The following is a 20,314-nucleotide window of genomic DNA, read 5'->3' on the forward strand; positions in this document are numbered from 1 at the left end:
TTCAGTGGCAGCTCCACACTAGTGGAATGAGCTCCCGGATGACATCAGGGCCCTGTGGGACCGTTTACAGTTCCGCGGGGCCTGTAAAACGGAGCTCTTCCACCAGGCCTTCAATTAGGATCTGCCACTGATGAACGAGCCACCGGAACATACTACGGCACCTATGATACACTGCTGGATATTGCCTTCTATTATGCGACTGTATACTGAATGCCGCCATCATTTGCACAACTCTTATTAGCACTTTATGATGTTATATTGGTTATTTATGTGTATTTTACTGTATTTATTTACTGTTTTATTGTATTTTAATGCTTGTATGCTGCCTTGAGCCAGTTCCCCGGCAAGGTGGGATATAAATTGAAAATAATAAATAAATTCTTGGGTTTTTACTGATTCTCAGAAGACAGAAAGCATATCATTTACATGGCTCATTTTGCATGCTTAGCAGGGAACTCTGCTTGTCACCCTTTCCCCACATCCTGTGTTGTTGAAATGGAAGGCATAATTCATCCCTGTGATCTGCGCGGTCTGTACAACTCCTCTGATTTTACATTTTCGCAAGACCAAATGGAAACCATTGAAGCATAAAGATAGAACTGCAACAAGCAGGTGGAAACAGAAACAGGCCCTGAACCAATTTATGGAGTGGAATGAACAAATGTGTGATAATGTTCTTATAGCAACTGGTAATTTTGCAAAGGACACTCTGCCATATTGCTGGTGTAATAAAGGGTCAATCAACTACGGGAATGAACAAGACGGCAGCATTTCATTAGTGGTTATTTTTATTTTTCAAAGGCTTGTAACTAAAATCATCATTGTTAAAAATATTCACGAAGGACTGATCATACATTCAAAACACATAATTACCATGCTATAGACTAAGATGCAAATAGTTAAAAATCTTATCTGTTGCTGAGAGATAAAACACTACTTTGCTTTCTTATATGATTAAAGAAAAACACCGAATCATGCCTGCTCTGGATGAGAGAGAAGCCTGTTCTTTAGCATAAGTATTAGCTATATTCTTACTTATAATTCCACTATTCATTTTCTAGATACTTCTCTAAAACAGCTTATAGGCTAAAAAGACACTGTTAAAGGATGTCCAATCTGATATGCTAGGCAAAAGATACAGGGTGTTATCTCCAAGATTCACATAATTTTTCCTTTAATATTGTATTGAACCTTTACATACAGCAATACCGCCTCCCCTCTAGAGGGCATCTCAACTCCATTCATGCAATGAATTCAGTGTTCAGTAGTTAAAGCCAGACATCTAGTGGAGGACAGAGTAATAAAACTTTCAAGGATGTCTTTGACGTTGATCCCTGCATTCCGTATGTTGTGGGCCAAAGGCACAGAGCTTGCATTTCAGAATCTGGTCTACTGTGCTAGCCCCATTATTTTCCAAATACTTGCAGTAACTACTATGCTTTTTGTAGGCTGATTAGCTGCAAAAATCGGTATGGGATTTATTTAGCAAAACAAAAATCCTCTCTCACTTTCTGTGTGGGCTGAATATTAAAATAACAACCCTTCATTTTAAAGCCTTTTGCTGTCCTTGTGCAGGGTTAATTTCTGCAAAAAGATCATTCAGGACTGAACTTGACAACCAATGATACTTAGTCAACTTGCCCCCACTCAATTAAGGAAAATGCCTAAATGTAAATTTGTAAGTGGTTCCTCATCCCCCCCCCCAAAAAAAATAATAATAATGCAGAAGCATGGCAAAAACAAGCAAATAAAAAAACAGCACACTGGAGAAAAGCTGAACTTTGTGAACTGATGTGGCTGGCCTTGCCTTCCTCCTTTACTTGGCACTTTCTAAGGAAAGAAGAAAAAGAAAGCAGATGAATAATACAACTTTAGTCTCAGAAGTGTGTTCAGCTAATGGTGGGACAGGAATTGACAAAATTAAGACAGCAAAAACAAAACACTGTTTTAGCAGTGCAAACTTAATGATGTTCCAGGTAAAGATGGGGATGTCTTGTTATCACAAATTGTGATTCACATGAGTGAACGATACATGATGGATGTAGTCTAGTCATAGTTACCCATATACTGAAACTTTCTGTACTGAAATATTTTTGCCTGCCACTTAACACCCTTTGTAACAAAAACTACAAATAATGCAAAAACTAGTACATTTCTGTTCAGAATAAAGAATGCATTTGAAAGGTAAAGGTTCCCTTGCTTGAAAGCCAGTCGAGTCCGACTCTAGGGTTGCGGTGCTCATCTCCATTTCAAAGCCGAAGAGCCAGCGCTGTCCGAAGACGTTTCCGTGGTCATGTGGCCGGCATGACTAAACACCAAGGTGCACGGAACACTGTTACCTTCCCACTGAAGTGGTACCTATTTATCTACTTGCAATTTCTTGCTTTCGAACTGCTAGGTTGGCAGGAGCTGGAACTAGAGACGGGGTCTCGAACTGCTGAACTACCGACCTTCCACAGCCTGCAGTTCAGCGTCTTAACCACTTGAGCCACCGCAGCTCCACAATTGAAAGAAGTCTTAACAAAATAAGCACATTTCACAGTACTTCTGATCTGGTGGGAGGAAGGGTATTCCCTCATGGCATTCCCACCCATAGGCTCTTTAAACCGATCCCATTGGCCAAACATTTCATTTTTTATACCCTAGGAACTTCTACATGACAGCACTGAACAAAGAGGGGGACATGCCAGGGTTGCCGGGTCTCCCACTATGGAAGGACACCTCTCACCCCCACTAGCCCTTCCCTCTGCCAGTCAGGTGGCAATAAAATGATGTCATTACCCCAGGATGCTGCCAAGTTTTGGCTTAATGCTAGAGCATTGCCAGCAATACAGTGACATTATTTCCAGTTGCACCAGATGAGATGCCAGCAATGTCATTATGTCACCAGCAAGCCCCCCCCCCTCCCCAAGCTGGTTTCCACTGGTTGCCAGCCTCGTGCTGGCAACCAATGCACACGAGGGGCACATTCAGCTGCTGCAGTTCACATCATCTGTTACTTCACCAGGGGTCGCCCATCTGTACACAGAGCAGGAAAGTGCATGATCAGTCTGGCCCAGGCATTCTGGGGAGATGAATCACACTTCTGAGACTACAGAGCCACTGCATGTTGCTCTTTTTTCCCATCCTCTTTCTTGCACACTTGGCTGGGAGCATAACGACAGAACTAAGCACAGAAAGTTGCCTCCAAGACCCAATGATAAGCTACCCCAAGTCAATCCAAATTCTTACTTAGTTCAGATGCAGAAGATCCTGCCCTGAGTATGTCACATTCTCAGGATCCAAAATTTGCCACATTCCTGCAGAAAAGGACAATAAATGCTTCCATTCTTTCCAGAGTTCTGAGAGCTTCTTATTGCCACTTCTAAGAACCTTTCTAGGGGCCACTGCTATCCTATGTTCAGTAACCTTTATTTTTCTTTGTGATTTTTAAAAAATCCAACTATCTTCTTAAGTAGTATACAAACATTGTCATTGAAGTATATTATTCATTGAGAGTATCTGGGGGGGGGGAAATAATTTGCAAACTGCCAGACAGGCTTCAAATTGACTCTTTGGTCCATTCTCCAGTAAGCTGTGTATGTTATTTTGCGCAAATTCAAGAAACGAAGTAGACTTGTTTTATTTGCATAAGACTATCTGTAGAACAAGTTATGGAACCTGGAATGTTTGGGGCACATGAAAGACCAATATGTATGTTGTGATGCCTGAATGTTCTACTGCTCCAGGCTCCACAGGTACCCTCGCCTCCCAGCCCATCTTGCCCCTTTTCTACCCAACCCTCCCTCAATATCCCTCCTCTCTTGGGCAGCTACATCTATGCTGTGTAAGAAGCATCAATAGCATCAAGTCTGATATCATATCAACATGGCTTGGGTTTAAGTCCTATCAATGTTTATGGCTTCCTAACTACTGATAAGCCAGTTGACATAGGAACATATAGACATCTGCTTTCTTATTAGCTCCTCCCCCATATATATGCAGCAAATATAAGCTCTTTACCAGTGCACTCCAGCGGTTTGCGTGTTTTGGTACCCTCGATTTCAGTACCATTTTTGTAGACACACCAGCAATACCCAGTGCTGTAATTGCACTGCTTAGACAGGTAATCGCCATTTTCATCACACTGGGGGCGGAACCTTCCTGGATAGATGCCTTTAAAACTTGCTTCCGCCTGGCACTTGGTTTGCACTTATTTTTTTAAAAAAGGAGGAAAGTTAGCATATTAGTATCTGTGTTCTTAATGCATGCAGTTTTAAGTATCAGTCACAGGATGTGTTCGTAATGCATACAGAGAAACAGTTTACACAGTAGAGAATCCAATGGTAAAACTTACTGCATTTTAGCAAGCACTTTAGGCAGCAAGATGAGGTTACATCATGCTTAACATCTCAGGGAGAAGTCTTCCCTCTAACATGCTTTTTCTCCCTGTGTACAGTGTAATGTAAACAAGGGAGCATTCAAATGCACAACTCTCGCACACACTACCACCTACCAGCAGCCTGAAATGGTCAGACCAAGAAACACTTGGCCTTTTGCTCTGGCTGAATCATCGTTTAACCCATTAAAAAAATGGGTTGTTTCATTGTGGCTACACTATGGGGGGGCAGAGGAGGATCAGGAAAGAACACTTTTTGTAACAATATGCCAGTTTAATTAGGACCACTTCTTTATTGGGATGGCTCCCAGGGAACCCATTTAGCCTAATGAGAGCAAATGCTAATAAGTCCTGCTTAATGGAGGCAGTATTAATATAAATTCTGCTAATGGGGATGCGTCCGACCACTGCTGAGTGGCTAATTGGTATAAAATTCTCAGCTTTGGGCTTTTTATTTCAAAAGCTGCCGAAATTGCAAAAGAAATATGTATCCTTTTTAAACATGGTGTTGAAGTGACGTGTAGAAAAGTAACAGTCCATATTGGTGGCAAAGTTCAAGATAGTATATTGTAAATCCCTGGGGGAGGGAGCCATTCAAATATTCAAGATGGTTCAGTGGGGGTTTTAGCATCCCTTTGATGTGGGCCTTAATTGAAATAACAGGTCTTCCCTCCTCCTGAGTGCATCATTTGGCTTAGATGATTGCAATTTTAAATGAATTGCTCTTTGCCAGTTGCTTTGCAAATGTTGCTCAGGTCTGTGACTTCCCATTGGACGGGCCATGTTTTTCTTCCACTGTGTTCTGATTAGTGGAGAGAGAATAAAAACCAGTGGCTCTAGAGCATGAAGGGTTGCAAGTCAAAGCTTAGGGTTGCCAGATGTGGGTTGGAAAATACCTGGAGACTTTGGGGGTGGATCCAGGAGAGGGTGGGGTTTGGGGAGGGGAGGGGCCTCAGCATGGTACAATGCCACAGAGTCCACCCTTCAAAGCAGCCATTTCCTCCAGGGGAGCTGATCTCTGTCAGCTGGAGATCAGTTGTAAAAACGGGAGATCCCCAGGCCCCGCCTGGAGGCTGGCAACCCTATCAAAGCTAGATCGCAAGTTGCCAAAATGCCCCATTTGCAGCTTTTTCTTTGAAAAGACAGCAAGTTGCTTTGGGCTGAAGCTGCTCCCCATATCAAGCACATTTCCCTTGCTAAAGGGTCAACCTTACAACACATAAAAAGCCTGCTCATGTGGTCTCCAAACAAAAAGACATTTTAAACTATTCATTTAGTAATTGCCCAGGGACCCAGAGGGATGTACGATTACTTCAAAAAGCAAAATACAGTAAATCAACAGCAATGTAAACATATTTTGCACCTGGATAAGAAATAAAAATGCCAGAACTGTGGGGTTATGCCTGAGAAGGCCCTATTCTAGGGCTTACAAATTCTTAATTTGGGTAGGGAAGGAACCCAAAGCAATACATGGAGGCTGACGTGAGAGGAGATGCTCATACACTGGGTCCAGACCATGTAGGGCTTTAACCATCAGCTTAAATCAAATCTTGAAACATACAAGTGGCCAGTGCAGATGAGCAATTAATGGTACCCAAATGTGCTTATTTTGCATAGGTTTGCTTATGTTGCATCCAGTATTATTTCCATTCAGTAGCTGAGATTTTCATTATTTGCAGTATTTTGCACTTGCAGACATTCTTAATTGCCAAAGAATGCTCAGAACTAAACAAGGTAGTCTTCTAGGGCTCAGTCACATCTGTCACTATAGTGCTGACCCAAGGCCTTCAAAAAAAGAAATATAGGCCCCGGTCACACGGGACGATTTGCCCCGCAAAACGGACGGGTTGAGGGCAGATTAAACCGGTGCGATCAGATGCCAACATCTGGCAAGCATCGTGCCCCCGCCCCCAACCCATCCCTTCCGGCCGAAAACACGGATCAAAAAGGTACTAGGGAAAATGTAGTACCTACCGGAAGATCCGCAGCAAGGCCGGGCGTGGGATTGCGGACGCGCCGGCAGCCCGTGTTATTTGAGGGACTGCCGGACTGCGCATGTGCACGAATACTCCAGCAGCCTCAGCTCATCCGTCTTTGCCTCGCTTCCCCCGGCCATGTGATTGCGCCAGACAGAATATGTGTGGTGGCTCGGGGGAAGCGTCTGATCCCAATGCCGCGCTTTCCTTTGGTGTGACTCTAAGAAGCCGCACTTCCAGCGCGGCTTTTCCCACTGGTGTGACCGGGACCATAGTTGACAGCCAGTCAGGGCTGCAAATGGTTGTTGTTCTTTGGTGACTCCCCTTAGGCAGCACCCTTGAGTTGCTGCTTTCTGAGGTAAGCGGTAGGGCCAAACCCCTTTCCAGGCCCAGCTTGGAATAGTTCTTTCAAGCAAGCCCATGATAGTTTTAGTGCTAAGGATGTCCAGTGGCCCCACCCCTATACATAAAAACTGGGTCGGTGAAATTAGCAACAGTGCTCAGACTATATTTGCATTTATAACAGAACTCTGATGGGAAAGGTGAGAGGGAGAGTATTGCCTTCAAGAGACTGAGACTTTGGCTTGCTTGAGGGCAGAACAGCACACTGCATAGGACATGGGGCTGCTGCCCAAACTGGCAACACTGGGCTGAGTTCTTGCTCAGTACATCACTTACCCCGTGTTATGATACATTTCCCCACACTTACCTCACATCACTGGCTGCTGCTGGCAGGGCCATGAAACACACAGTGCTGTCACATTACACGGGGTAACTAATACTATATGTTACATGGGAGTGGTGGGAAAGTCGGTTGAGGGCTGCCATTTCCAGAGGCAGCACTGAGACCTTCAGAGTACCTAGTTCTGATGTCAGTCACCTTAGCAATTAGCTCCCCCACAAAGATTCCTGATATCAGAGCACAGTTTGTAGCGCATTATGATTTTTTCAAATTATTTCCTGCATCTCTTTAAGAATAGCGCAATACTGTAAAAAGAGGTTTTTGTCATCTTCTGGGCATGGAACGGTGGTCACTGTGGGTGTGGAGGGGGAGGTATTTGTGAATTTCATGCATTGTGCAGGGGGTTGGATTATATGACCCTGGAGGTCCCTTCCAACTCTATGATTCTATGGATATTTACTGAGATCTGGCTTGAATGCAACAAAGCCATCTCCAGAAATACCTAGAATTTGCCTATCAGACCAACAGTATCCCCCACCACTCCCATCCTATAGATCCAGCATACCTTTTACTGCTGCAACTTCTTCTGGGTGTTTAGTTTGGGCCATTTGGAAGAGCAGCCACTTGTGCATCCAGACTTCAAAGGACTGCAAGAGACCACATAATGTTAACAAACAGCAACCTTGTCAATTATGTTAAACTTGTGAAGAAAAGAGTACAGCTTTTTTCTTAAACAGACAAAATCACATTGGCCCAGCTTCCAAATCATTAGTTTTAGATTTGCTCCCTGTGTTGCACTGGCAATGTAAACATCATCTGCATAGTAAGTCATTCTGTGAAGCCATGCCATGTGGTTTGGACAATTTTAACCTTAAACTAGTGAGTTTTACTGGCATAGTTAAAAATCCAATGTCCAGAATTGTTCTCCCTGCATGAGAGAACATTTATATCCCCAGATTCTTCCCAACCCCTTCTTAGATTTCCAGATAGTTAGCAAGTGCACCTCAGACCCTATACAAAGCCACGTAGATTATCAAACTCAATGCCCTGAATAGATTCTGAATAAAATTAAAAGGCATTGCATGTTGCAAAGGATATGTACTCCCTATAGTCTCTTGACAGCCACTTGTATAGGGTAAAACTCTGAAATGTATTGTTATGAAATATTTCCTGCATCACGAAATCGAAATATACAGTGGAAAAAATTTATTATATATATATATATTATTATATATATACACACACACACATATAGATATTTATAAATTGGATAAATGCTCACTCTCAAGTTCCTACCAATTACAATATTTTGTTGTTTTATAGTTACTGTTATTTTCTTTTAAAATGGGATCACAGTTTCATCATGCCTAGGGTGGCAAGCCTCACATTTTGCATCATCCCTCTTCCTCCCCCACCTCAGTTATTTCCTCCTAGCAATCCTAAAGATACTTTCTGGGGAATAAGTCCCATTAAATAACATGGGACTTACTTCTGAGTATAACTTCTTAGGATTGCTCCCAGACCAAAAGAGAAATAGGACTGAAGTTCATTACAAAAAAACACAATCCTCCAATAGCACATCTAAAAGTAAGAGTTGTTTCAGGGTTTTTAAATGCAAAAGAGTCCACTTCTACTACACAAGATCTCCCCCCACTGAATTGTGCATCCACTGTGATGTAAGACAGGAGAGGCTTCCAAAGACATCTTGGGATGGCAGCAGCACTTACATTCCAGTCACTGTAATCCATGGTTTTCCTCAGCTGAATCATATTGTCCATGAAGGCTTTCTCCAGTTTAGGAAACTTTCTGGTGGGGTTTCCCATCTGCAGAAAGGGACACATTTAAGAGAGTCACAAGGACACTACAGGAGACCAAGAAAACAATTTCCAAGCACAGCCTGATATTTTTCAAGTAAGAGGACGCCCACTCTCAGGTGACAGGAGAGTGCACAGCTTGACGGCAAACAAAAAGAACAGCCCGATCTCAGCAGTTCAGCGAGGTGAATGATAACAGCAGTCTAAATAAATGGGCTGGTGGCAGGCCTGTATGTTGCCTTACCTCACCACACATTACCACAAAGCAGCAGGGTGGATGGTAGGGTGAGATAAAGAACAAAATCTCTCACCCGTCTCTTTTCTTCCCCAAACCACCTACTTCTGGTGGGGCACGGAGACTGGAAGCATCCTTTGACAGAGGTGGGAAAAAATGAGCTTCATGGGGAAAGCACTGAGAGGGTTTAGCACCCCCTCTGGTTGCCTCTCCTGTACTGTAAATTACCCCTCCCCCCAGTTTCCAGAGAATGTGGAACAACTCACATATGGGCGTTAAGACTGTCATCAATTTACTGCACCTGAGATAGCAAGTGAACTTGAAGCTGATCAACTGCTTTTTGCCTTTCTGAATATTTTAGAATCAGATATTCTGAACGCACCACAGTTCCCATTGTCTGAGTTTTCGTTATCTAACATTACTTATTATCTTAATCCATCTTTGTCAGACTAATGCCATGCAACAAACTCCCTCTAATTTATCTAAACTTGATTGTCCAAGCATCTGCCCCCACTGAGGTAATTTGGAAGAATTAATTTGTACACTGTTGCCTTGTCTGTGGGTGAGGGGTGGGTGGGTTTCTAAAGTGCATTTAAGCGCTTGTGCACTTCTCATGGTTAGTATTATGGACACTTAAGTTAGGGTCTACAGTCCAGAACTAAAGAGGTTTTATGCACAGATAGGAAAGAAGTACCTACATAGCTAGAGTGTGCCTTATTACTTTTGACACAGAAATTTTCCACTGTCTAAAACAACCAAGCAACCTTGCTGTTAGTCTGTATACTATGTCAAACTGCAGCACCCAAAGTAACAAACCTGGACTGGTAGTTTGTTCCTGGGTTCACTGCAAGGTGTTGATTTTGACCTTTAAAGCCCAGTACAGCCTGTGGTACACATAATTACAGGTCTCCCTCTTTAGTTATGAGCCAGCAAGACTACTCCAGTCCTCACAGTAGGGTTAACTTACCATCCACTTGTTGAGGGAGGTTAGTTCTGTACCAGCTCATACAAAGGCTTCTTCTGTGGCAGCTCCATCCCAATAGTATGGACAGACAAATGAACTGAGGGCGGTGAAGCTGTTTTTCAGTCAATTGTGTATGTAAGGCTTTTGGTTGACTTGTTATGCTTTATTTTATTTAAATTGTTCTTCGATTAGGACTTTAACTTGAAGTGCTGTTCTATATGGTTTGAACAACACAGAAAAGTGGTCTATACAAAATGTAGTTACATAAATAAAGCATAGTTCTTCAATGAGACAAACCATGCACATACATCACTTCTTGGATCCCTGCCTATATACAATGATAGCCAGCAGCGCTCCAGCACTCCCACCAATTAAATTTCACTGACAAGCAAAGGCAGAGGCAGATGAGCAGTCCTAAGGGAAATAAAAATTGCTGTGCTGTATTAGGCCAAGGGTCTAGCCAAGCAGTTTGACCTTCAGATGGAGAACCATCAGCTTTGCGGTGAGTTATAAAACATTGCTATTTGGGCAACAAGGACAGGAGTCTTACCAGGAGCAAGCGTTTAACCATGTCTTCAGTCTTATTGCTCAGCTGGGTTTCATTCTCTGAAGCCTGTAGGATAAATAACAATGAGGAAGTAAAAAACTGGAGATGGTGAGAGAACTAGAAGAAGCTCCAGTACATCTGCAGTTGTTATAACAGGGAATGGAAGGAAGTTAGCCAATGTTTGGAATTAGTCACATGAGGAAAACATTTACAACTATAGACTTAAACTGGTTTAATACTCATTCTCCTTTCTCAGCATTTTAAGGACGAACAAAATTTATCCCAGCATAAAGCTTTTATGCTGACACCATCACCAATGAAGTGAACTCTGAACTCACAAAATCTCATGCTGGAATAAATTTTGTTAGTCTATGGCTGTGATCACACACACCAGTAGATCTGACATAGGCGCGAATGCCCGACGGATCTAAAGGGCACAGTCAGACAGCAACATCTGGGAAGCATCCCACAGTCATTGGCAACCCATGCTGCTCCACTGCAGAAGCGGAGTAAAAAGACACTGGAGAAAATCCTGTAGTAAATGGGTTGCGACAGGCCACGGACGGACTTTCCTGTTTGAGCGGGCAAGCATGCATGCATGCCATCGGCAGGGCTCTAGTCGGGGGGGAGCTCTCAGGTACGGAGCTCCGGAAGAGAACCTCTAGGGGGCGGGGCGGTCACGTGGTGAAGCCCCGCCCCCTTCTTTACCCCGCCCTCTGCTTCGATCCTCATTCCGTTTGGGAATGAGGATGAAGCAGGAGGGTAAGTAGCCGGGCCTTCTGACACACTTCCGGTGATGTCAGGGGGTGTGGCCTTCTGTCACTTCCGGTGATGTCAGGGGGCGTGGCATATGCAAATAAGTTATGCTAATGAGTTATGCTAATGAGCTCCGGCAGCTCTTTTTCTACAACAAGACCCCTGGCCATCGGGATGGTCTGATCAGACCATCCCGGCTCAGTGCCATTTCCCCCCACTCTTCGCAGTATGCGCATCATTGCATACCCATAGGGGGCCCTTGGTGTGGAGGTGCAATTCCTTGTTTATGCAAATGGGAAACAAACAGCAAAAAAAAAGAGATACACCTGCAGTTGCGTCTGATCACACAGTGATGGGCTGAGCCTGCAGCTACGAAGGGAGGTGTGATCTTGCAACTGTGGGTCGAATTACTCTGGAGGGAATAGCCTCGCTTCCCCTCCACCTCTACTGGAGCGTGTGACTGCAGCCTATGGTGTGCTACAGACTAACACGGCTACCCATCTGGAATTATTTCCTTCCCCAGGTAATTCTGGAAACTGAGAAAGATCTAGGGATCTCTTAACTAAGAATTCTTAGCACCTTTCCCAAATTTCAGTTCCCAAGTTTCTTTGAAGGAAGCCATGGCATTTAACTGATATGAAACACATATAACTTTGCAGTTACACCAGTTTTCAAACAGAACTAGCAAAATAATTAGCATTGGAACAAATAGCACTCAGATTTACAGTTCAAGTGACAGTCCCATAAAAACCTGTCCACTTCATGCATTAGTTAGGATGGTTTGTTTCTCCCTCAGAACCTATGGGAAATGGCTCAATCCTCACAAGTCCTTGTACCTGCAGAACATGGTTTTCCTGCACTAGCCTGAAATATGCTGAAATCCTGCATCTGGGGGAAGGAACAGGTTTTTGGCAGGATTCAGGCTGCAGCAGGAGAGGGTGGCAGGAAAACTGCACTCCAGTGGAGCAAAGGCTTGTACCTGTGAAAATGCTAGTTTGAATCCAAACCAATGTCCTCTCTTCATCCATAACTGTTCCTTATAGTTCTCAGGATCTAGAGGCTGGTCTTATGGGCCAAAATGTGAAGATTCAAGGCAATATTCAACCATGGCATCTCCCTTTGTAAAAGTTAAGCAATGCCTATCCATTCTGTCATGTTTACCTCTGTAGTACTGGATAGATCCCTCATGGGCAGCGGCATCATATTGGCCAATGGCATATTCATCTGGCCAGGTGACTTGGATTCTGTAGGAGGAAAGAGTAAAACTGACTTCAGAGATCAATTATCCTGGAGAAAGTAGCTTTGAAGGGCAGACTCTATGGTATTATACCTCAGGTAGGTTCCTCCCCTTCCCAATACCACCCTCCTCAAGTTCTACACGCAAATCCCAAGGAATTTGTAGACCTAGAGTTGGCAACCCTAGTGTGTAATGTATACAACATTTCTTCATGATATAGTTGCTTTCCAATTGCAGAGAATTTTATAAAGGAGGAGGACTTAAGCATAAAATTCTGCAGTCTGTATACTCCAAACAACCATTTCTGTACATCGTTATTATGAATGGATAGACGAAGCAATTACAATTTGATATGTTGTCGAAGGCTTTACAATTTGGTTTCTTTGACCAAGGAGGATTACAAGCAAGAGGAGATGGCAATCAGGGTTAAAATATATAGACAGCTGATGGATGTGAATGCCAGTCTGTTCAGCTGTTTCCTTGTTTCTAATGTGTTCAACTTCTAGTGAGCCACGAAGAGCCTTGAGTCTTTGCAGAGAGGCAGGACACAATAAACAAATAACTGTGATATGGTGAGGAAGTTTAGAGGGTGAAGAGGGAGCTACTAACTGTGAGGAAGATTCTTGGCCAGTGATTCCAGCTGCAGGTTCTGGGTAGTGGTGGTCAGCCTGGAAATCTTGTGCTCATGTTGATACACAAAATAGACAGTAACTGCCTGGCCTGCGAACAGCAAGACAGCCAGTGCGGTAAAGACAGAGTAGGCAGCTCTACGGCTGGAAGAACTCCTGTAAGATACAAGAGAGGATGTCAGTGCCCAGCCATCCAAAAAACTTCCTCGTTCCATCTCCATATAACTGGTATCGTTCTGAAAGAAAATACATTCTGCTTGGTCTGAATGACAAATGCATGAGGATAGATTGCTTCAAAAGAGCTCACGTGAATACTTTCTACTTGCAGTGCTACAAGAGGTTAAAGTAATCGGGTACGAACCGGTACCTGAGAACTTTGGTTGGGAAATTCCTGAAGATTTGAGGGTGGGGCCTGTGGAGGATGGAGTTGGAGACAGACCTCCGCAGGGATGTAATGCAATGGAGTCCAGCTTCCAAAGCAGCCATTTTCTCTCTAGTCTGGAAATCAGTCATAATTCTGAGAGCTCTCCAGGCCCCACCTGAGACTGACAACAACCTTACATAGGCTGCGGACACACGGGCAGGAAAATGGGGGGGTGGAGCGTGGCTGTTTGTCCCGGGGCTAAAAACTGCGCGGTTGCTCGAGCAGACCTACCATGGAGGTCCTGTGGGAGGTGCCGATCACTCCACAGTCCTGCGGCGCGGCAAAGAAGCAGGGCGCGGGGCAAACGGGGTTGGGGTTTTTTTTTAAAACTCAAATGTGTGCATGCTCCCTTGGGTGCTTGTGCGCATCCGTGGAGACTTTGGGGGGAAAAAACCTTTTTGCAAGGGGACATGGGCGGGAGCCGGAACTACCACCAGAAACACGATCAGATGCCCGCCCTTGCCCCGCGGTTTCCGGAAACTAGTACCTCTGAGGTACTAGTTTTTTCGCATCTTCCGCGGGAAGCCTCAGGTTCGCCATGGAAGCTCGACGCTTCCCAGATGTGGCAGTGAGATCGCGCCCGGAAAATCCACCTATCTTCCGTCCCTCTAGCGTGCCTAATGCTCCGTGTGACCGCAGCCTGAGAATGGTAAGAAAGTGGCAAAAATTGTACCTCCCATCTGCTTCTTTGAACCTCCCAAGAAAGAGAGTACCAGTAAAAATAAATTCTTTGCATCAGTGTTCTTAAGTAATTGAAATTTGTAAAACTTTCTGTACTTTTTGCCTTCCCAGGAGTAGATCCAAATTTAGTGCCCCGTTACCCTGCATTTTCCGAATCTACTTTTTCTGTGATTTTTTTCCCCCTTCAGGTCTGAACTCGCAGTTTTCCAGTGAGGAATTCCTGATTTCAAATTTTGTTTCCCACCACCCTTATGGGTTGTCAGTGTTAGGCGTTCATCTCACCTCCTGCCCCCTCAGGTTGTCCCCTAAGCAATCCACTAATTTTTTTAAGTGCAATGTTGATTGCGTTATGACACGATTTTCCCCATTATAATATAGTAATGTTATAACATTGGGACAAAACACGCAGCGTGATTTCATGTAGCCTTCTTCGTGCAATTACCTGTTCATGAAGTTCCTTTCCTTTCCTTTTTGTGTGTGTGTGTGTGTGTGGATAGGTTTTATTGCCTAGCACTTGTATTGTTTCTCCCCCGCCCCCCAATAGCTCCTGGTGTGTTTTTTATGACAATTCAGTCTTTTAAACATCTAAAAATAATGAAACTATATAATTCTTCTGATAATCATGGAAACTCAACATGTGCAGTGTTTCCATTTAGCGTGCTTCATAATTACTGAACAACACTGTTATGAATTGGTGCATCCAGTTCCACGATTGTGAACGGAATACTATTTTCATTAGGATTTTGTGGGAATCTTCGCCAGCCATTTTCTTAGTTGGAGACTAAGGAGGAGCAGGGAACCTTTAAAATGGTGGCACTGGCAACCATGCTTTTCTCCATGATCTATCCAGCCTTTTTTTTTTACAATGTTATAACACTACTGTATATGCCAAAAAAAAGGAGGTTCTGTCGCTGACAAAGTATATGACGACAGGCAGCACAACCTCTTTTAAAAGGAAGTGCAGAACACATGGGGAGGGTCAGATCAGAATTCAAGAAAAAAAATTCCCTGAAATAAATGCCATTTTGTGGAAGGGATGCCGCAAAGTCGGGGGATCAAATGGGGATTCAACTCACCAGGAAACAGCGGCAACACTGAGGTGCAGAAAAGGTCGTAGAGGCCTTTGCCTGGTTTTCTATGTACTGCCTGGTAGTATTTTCCTGTGCACTAGAAATCCTGGAGTTCCTTGGGAGGGTTGCCAGCCTCCAGATGGGGGCTGGGGATCTCCCAGAATCACAACTGATCACTAGAATATAGAAATCAGTTTAAATGGCTGCTTTAGAAAGTGGACTCTATGGTATTATACCTTGCTGAGGTCCCCCTCCTCCCAAACGGTGCCCTCACCAGATTCCACCCCTAAATCTCCAGGAATTCCCCAACCGGGAGTTGGCAACCCTAGTTCCTTGGGAAATTCTCAGAGGTACCTTAGTGGAAAATTTAGTAGTGACAGTAGAATTAGGGTTAGAAACTAGAGTTGCCAGGTTTGCCCTGTCCACTGGCAGGGGATGGAGGTGAGGTTGCCAGCTCCAGGTTGGGAAACTCCTGGAGATTTAGGGATGGAGCTTGGGGAGGGGGGGGGACCTCAGTGTGGTACAGTGCCAGAGAGTCCACCTTCCAAAGCAGCCATTTTCTTCAGGGGAACAGATCTCTGTAGTCTGGAGATGAGCTTTAAAATCAGGATGTCCCCAGGTCCTGCCTGGAGGCTGGCATCCCTAAGAGAAGTAAATATGGAAAGGGTTCCCTGAAGCTAGAAAGTCTTGGAACTACTGCTCTAAATATGTTTGTGCATTCCAGGCACTTCTCTGTGCAAGGCATTGGACTAAATTCCCTGTGGTTATCTTCTAGCTGTACAGTTCTATGACTATTAATTGCAAACCAGTGCTACAGATGGCTTTGATAACTAAGCTGTTTCTCAGCATTTTTGCAAGCATTAGAAAGCAACATTGGTAAAGCTCCCCAACCCCCCAACTTGGCTTAGATGACAATTCTGTGTTGATGTTGTACAGAAATCACCATGGCGTCCCTTCTGAGCCTCCTATTTGTCTATGTAATCTTTATAGCTCAGTCTTGTAAACCTGCAAGGTAGTACACAAGTAAAAATACCATAGCGGACAAAGTTTTTCTAATGTAAACTGCGAGCTGACTCTTCTTTTTTGGCCACTTTAATTTGTGCAGAATTTTCAAAATAATTTTTGGGTAACAAAAAAGAAAGCCATGAAGTCATCTTCAACTAAATTGTACTTGTTCAGATATTCTCTCCTCCCCGCCCCCCAATTTTTAGGATCTCTGTCCCTTTCAGGCAGGCACTTTACACAAGCAAATCACTCTACATACTCAGCACTGCTCTTTACCATCAAAAAGAAAGCAGACTGGCTGACTGGGAAACTCCCGAGCTGTAGCCAATCATGATCTACTGTACTTCTGACATCACTCATTGCTAGGCAGACAAAACTCCAGAGTAGAACAAAATGCTTGGTTGATTAGTTTTAAAACGTGAAAATGGTGAGCTGTTGGCCTGTTTTTCTTACAACAGAACCAGCAATTAAATGTGTACGATTTCAGTAATGACTTCTAAACAGCATTTTTTTAAAATTCACATGTGCATAAATAACACAGAGAGTGCCATATTATCTTGACTAATAGTCAAAATATACATTTTATAATTACTCAGAGTACTCAACATTTGTAATATTATATTCTACTCTCTCACTTTCTTGGACTATATTAAGCTGTCTTGCACAAACTCTGATCCATTCTTGAGCCTGATACATTCTTGAGTTCATGCACTCTCTCCCTTAATCACAAAGAAATCACAATCCATTGTGACTTGAACATTAAGCACTTTAACAAACTGTGGCTTGTTTCTAATCTGTAAACAGGGATTCTAAGGGGTGAATTGAGGTTTAGAACCCTGGTTTGGAAGTAAAACTCAATTCAACAAAGCAGCCAGTTTGGGCAACACACAAGCTGTAGTTTCTTCCATATTCTTCTTGAGTCAGAGCTCTGTATGGGTAGAGAGGAGGTGTAAGAGGTACCATTGAAGCCCAAGAATAAACCTACCTCATTTGTCATGAACAAAGTAGGCTTTGCACTGTATATCTGAAAGCAGCTCTAATACCTTCCTCCAGTCTAGAAGCCACATTGGGCACACCCACCCAGCTCTTATAAACCCCCTTCCCAATTCCTACCCCACCCAACCACTGCAGCCTTCTGGCTTTCAGACATTCCTTCTCCCCATACCAGAGGCACCTGGGTTCACAGTGGTTTCAAATGCATGGTCTTCTCCCTTTCAATGTTCTCTGCAAGGTTACCACTTGGGCAAACCCTCTACCTTAACGGTCTACATTCAATATTGTTTGTGTTTCTTTCTTTGCTGGTCTCTCACATTTCCCATTTAGGCACTGACAATTGTATTAATAGATCTCATGTCCGTATTTTTCTCCTCACATTAATTCAAGACTAGAATTCACAAACTGAGAAAATTCTTCAATCAAAAATTATCTAGAGCTGAACCATGGTCAGAACGCATTTTTCCCTTTTAAACTCCATCTGTACTACAGTGTATTTGCAGATAAACACCGTGATTAGATTCAGTCTGGTCAGGAACTCTGTAAAGAAGTTGAAGTGTGAATGTGAGCTTTTTGAATACCCTTCTCCCTAGTAACTTATGATGTAATCCAGTATCTAATTTCTGATTGGCTGTATCTGTTTGGTTCCGCATATATTGCCTCTTGCCAGCATCAAAGCAACATGATCCCCTGTAATGGTGGCTATTGTTAAGAAATGATTATTCACTGCAAAGAGATTTAAAAAACCCAAAGAAACCAAGAGCATTAGGCATAATCACAACACGACAAAGTACAAAACTGAGGCAGGCTAAGAAAATATATATGGTCCAGTGACAATAGAACTTAGTTTGAACATTAAAAACATGGGTTCAAGTTCTTGTCCTATTAAGTAAGTTAACATGGGCAAATAATTTTTTAGCCTAGCCCACCTCATAGTGTTGTTGTGAGCCTTACATGTTCTGAGTTTCTTTGAGGAAAATTAAGATAAAATGTAACAATAAATAAGCACCTCATCCTGCAAGTTACTCTATCGTAGCTAACAGTGGGAATACTATTTTTAACAGAAGAGATTTTAGACTGACTAATGCTTGTTATGCAGAAAGTTCTATCAGAGTGGTTTCTAATTTGGAGAGGAATCTGTTTGGAGGAGACAAAGATCCTAAATGAAGCATTAAACTGGGTATCTGAAATCACAGGGCTGAAACTGAGAAAGTAACAGCACTGTATAAAATATGAATCACCCTGCATAGGGAAGCGGGGGTGAGCAGATTTAATAATTGTCCAGTGATGAAAAAGCCACCCAAACGTTCAATACAGTCTTATACAGAGTTACTCCAATCGAAGCTCACTGATTTGCACAGGATTGCTCTGAAAATGTAGCTATGGAATCAGGAGCAAGGAAGTCTGAAATTCAGTTCAAGGAGATACCAAAAGCAATTTTGTTATAGCCTTCAAGTCTTGGAAAGCCCCAAAAGACTTGGCATCAGTGTTCCCTCTAAGCTGAGTTAGTGTGAGCTAGCTCACAGTTTTTTAGCCTCCAGCTCACACCTTTTTATCTTAGCTCAGGAAGGAGGGCTCCAGAGCCAACTAATTTATGCAGTAGCCACATTGCTCGCTCACAACCTTAATGCCAGCAGCTCACAAAGTAGAATTTTTGCTCACAAGACTCCACAACTTAGAGGGAACATTGCTTGGCATAATTTCCATCTGAAAAGAGGAATCACATATCTGGAACCAACTCTTGGGATAAAGCTACTAAGCAGGACAGGAGATGTTTAAGAGACAAGTGACACACGTACAGTATTTTTCGACAGAACAAACATAGGGTGAATGGGACGGAACAAACATCCTTAGTTAAGTTTTCTAGTTTTGCAAGTTTTTACTATTTGTTTCCATTTCAAAGGCATCCCATAATCATTTTTTTGCTAGTTTGGGAATGGAAGCCAAGGACCACATCCTGCACAATGCTTTCTGCCCACCCAACAAGGACCTATTAAATGCCTGCCTTCTGTCTCCCTGCGTTGGTGCTGCCTGCCTCATTAATGAATGTCCAACCAGGTTGCAAGGGAAGACCAAGCATCTATAAGAATGGCCCAGCATCTCCCACCAACTTGTGCCGTTCCATGCGACTGGCAATTCATACGGGCAAACTTAGTGGAGATCTATCTTGTACAAATAATATACAAAATGATTAGGGAGAGAGATAAATACCGTTGCTGCTGGTTTTGTACAGTTCCAGCATATACAGCTGTCTCCGTGAGTGTCTGTTGACTGGCAAGAAGGTTGCTTCTGTCATTCTCCATGGTGCTGGTGATTTCCTCTGGAGCTGACCTGCTGCTGTGCTTGCTGGCTGCAAGTGGAATATTCTTTCTTGTCTCAGCACTGGCTCTAAAAAGGTTTTAAAAAAATACTCTGTTCTGTTCCTCAGAATGGTGGAGGAAATGAAAGCTGCAGGATTTTACCAACTGGAAATACCCCTCAGGCCCTCCCCTCAGCCTCCCACACCAATATCATATACAGGGCTTAGAGTGGGCTATCTTATTTCAGGTGTAATTTTTAAACATCCTATTGGTTGCTGAGATGACATCATTAGTTGCCAGGCAGACTTCTCCAAGAATTCCTTTCACCACATAGTTGTGCTGAAGCACTAACTGGCCAGCGGCTTTTCATCCACAATGCTGGGTTCAAACAAACAAAAAAACAAAAAAACAAAAAAAGGCCCCTTCTAAACTCTGTTAATTGTGGTGGTCGTTAACGTCAGATTAGAAGGAACTCCAGAGCTGCTATGTTATTATGTTCTTAATTCTTTTAAAGATGTGTTAGACCACCTAATAGCAGATTTCAGCATTCATTTTGAAGGAACTTGGACTAAGAAAATCTCTGCAAAACATAGGAAAGCTTGTAGTTTTGCTGCATTAATGCT

General features: G+C 43.2%; 1 protein-coding gene across 1 annotated transcript; it reads right to left on the bottom strand.

Moving 5' to 3' along the window:
- Nucleotides 1-904: 904 nt before the first annotated feature.
- Nucleotides 905-19,884, bottom strand: CD74 (CD74 molecule). The gene is made up of 9 exons (XM_015426604.1): nt 19,603-19,884; nt 13,199-13,374; nt 12,514-12,596; nt 10,600-10,662; nt 8,764-8,859; nt 7,602-7,683; nt 4,003-4,191; nt 3,232-3,299; nt 905-1,830 (listed from the first exon to the last, which is right to left on the bottom strand). The coding sequence occupies exons 1-8, from the start codon at nt 19,692-19,694 to the stop codon at nt 3,232-3,234; spliced, it is 849 nt and encodes a 282-aa protein (XP_015282090.1). The 5' UTR covers nt 19,695-19,884; the 3' UTR covers nt 905-1,830.
- Between the last annotated feature and the right edge of the window lie 430 nt (nt 19,885-20,314).

Source organism: Gekko japonicus, unplaced genomic scaffold, assembly GCF_001447785.1.
Source record: "Gekko japonicus isolate JY-2015 unplaced genomic scaffold, Gekko_japonicus_V1.1 scaffold1789, whole genome shotgun sequence".
Classification (NCBI taxonomy): Eukaryota; Metazoa; Chordata; class Lepidosauria; order Squamata; family Gekkonidae; genus Gekko; species Gekko japonicus.

Coding starts and splice junctions, on each gene's coding strand:
- CD74 (XM_015426604.1), bottom strand. CDS start 19,694: ATGGAGAATGACAGAAGCAACCTTCTTGCCAGTCAACAGACACTCACG. Junction 10,663..12,513: donor ATCTATCCAGTACTACAGAG/GTAAACATGACA, acceptor TTTATCCTACAG/GCTTCAGAGAATGAAACCCA. Junction 4,192..7,601: donor AGAAGTTGCAGCAGTAAAAG/GTATGCTGGATC, acceptor TAAAAAAATAAG/TGCAAACCAAGTGCCAGGCG.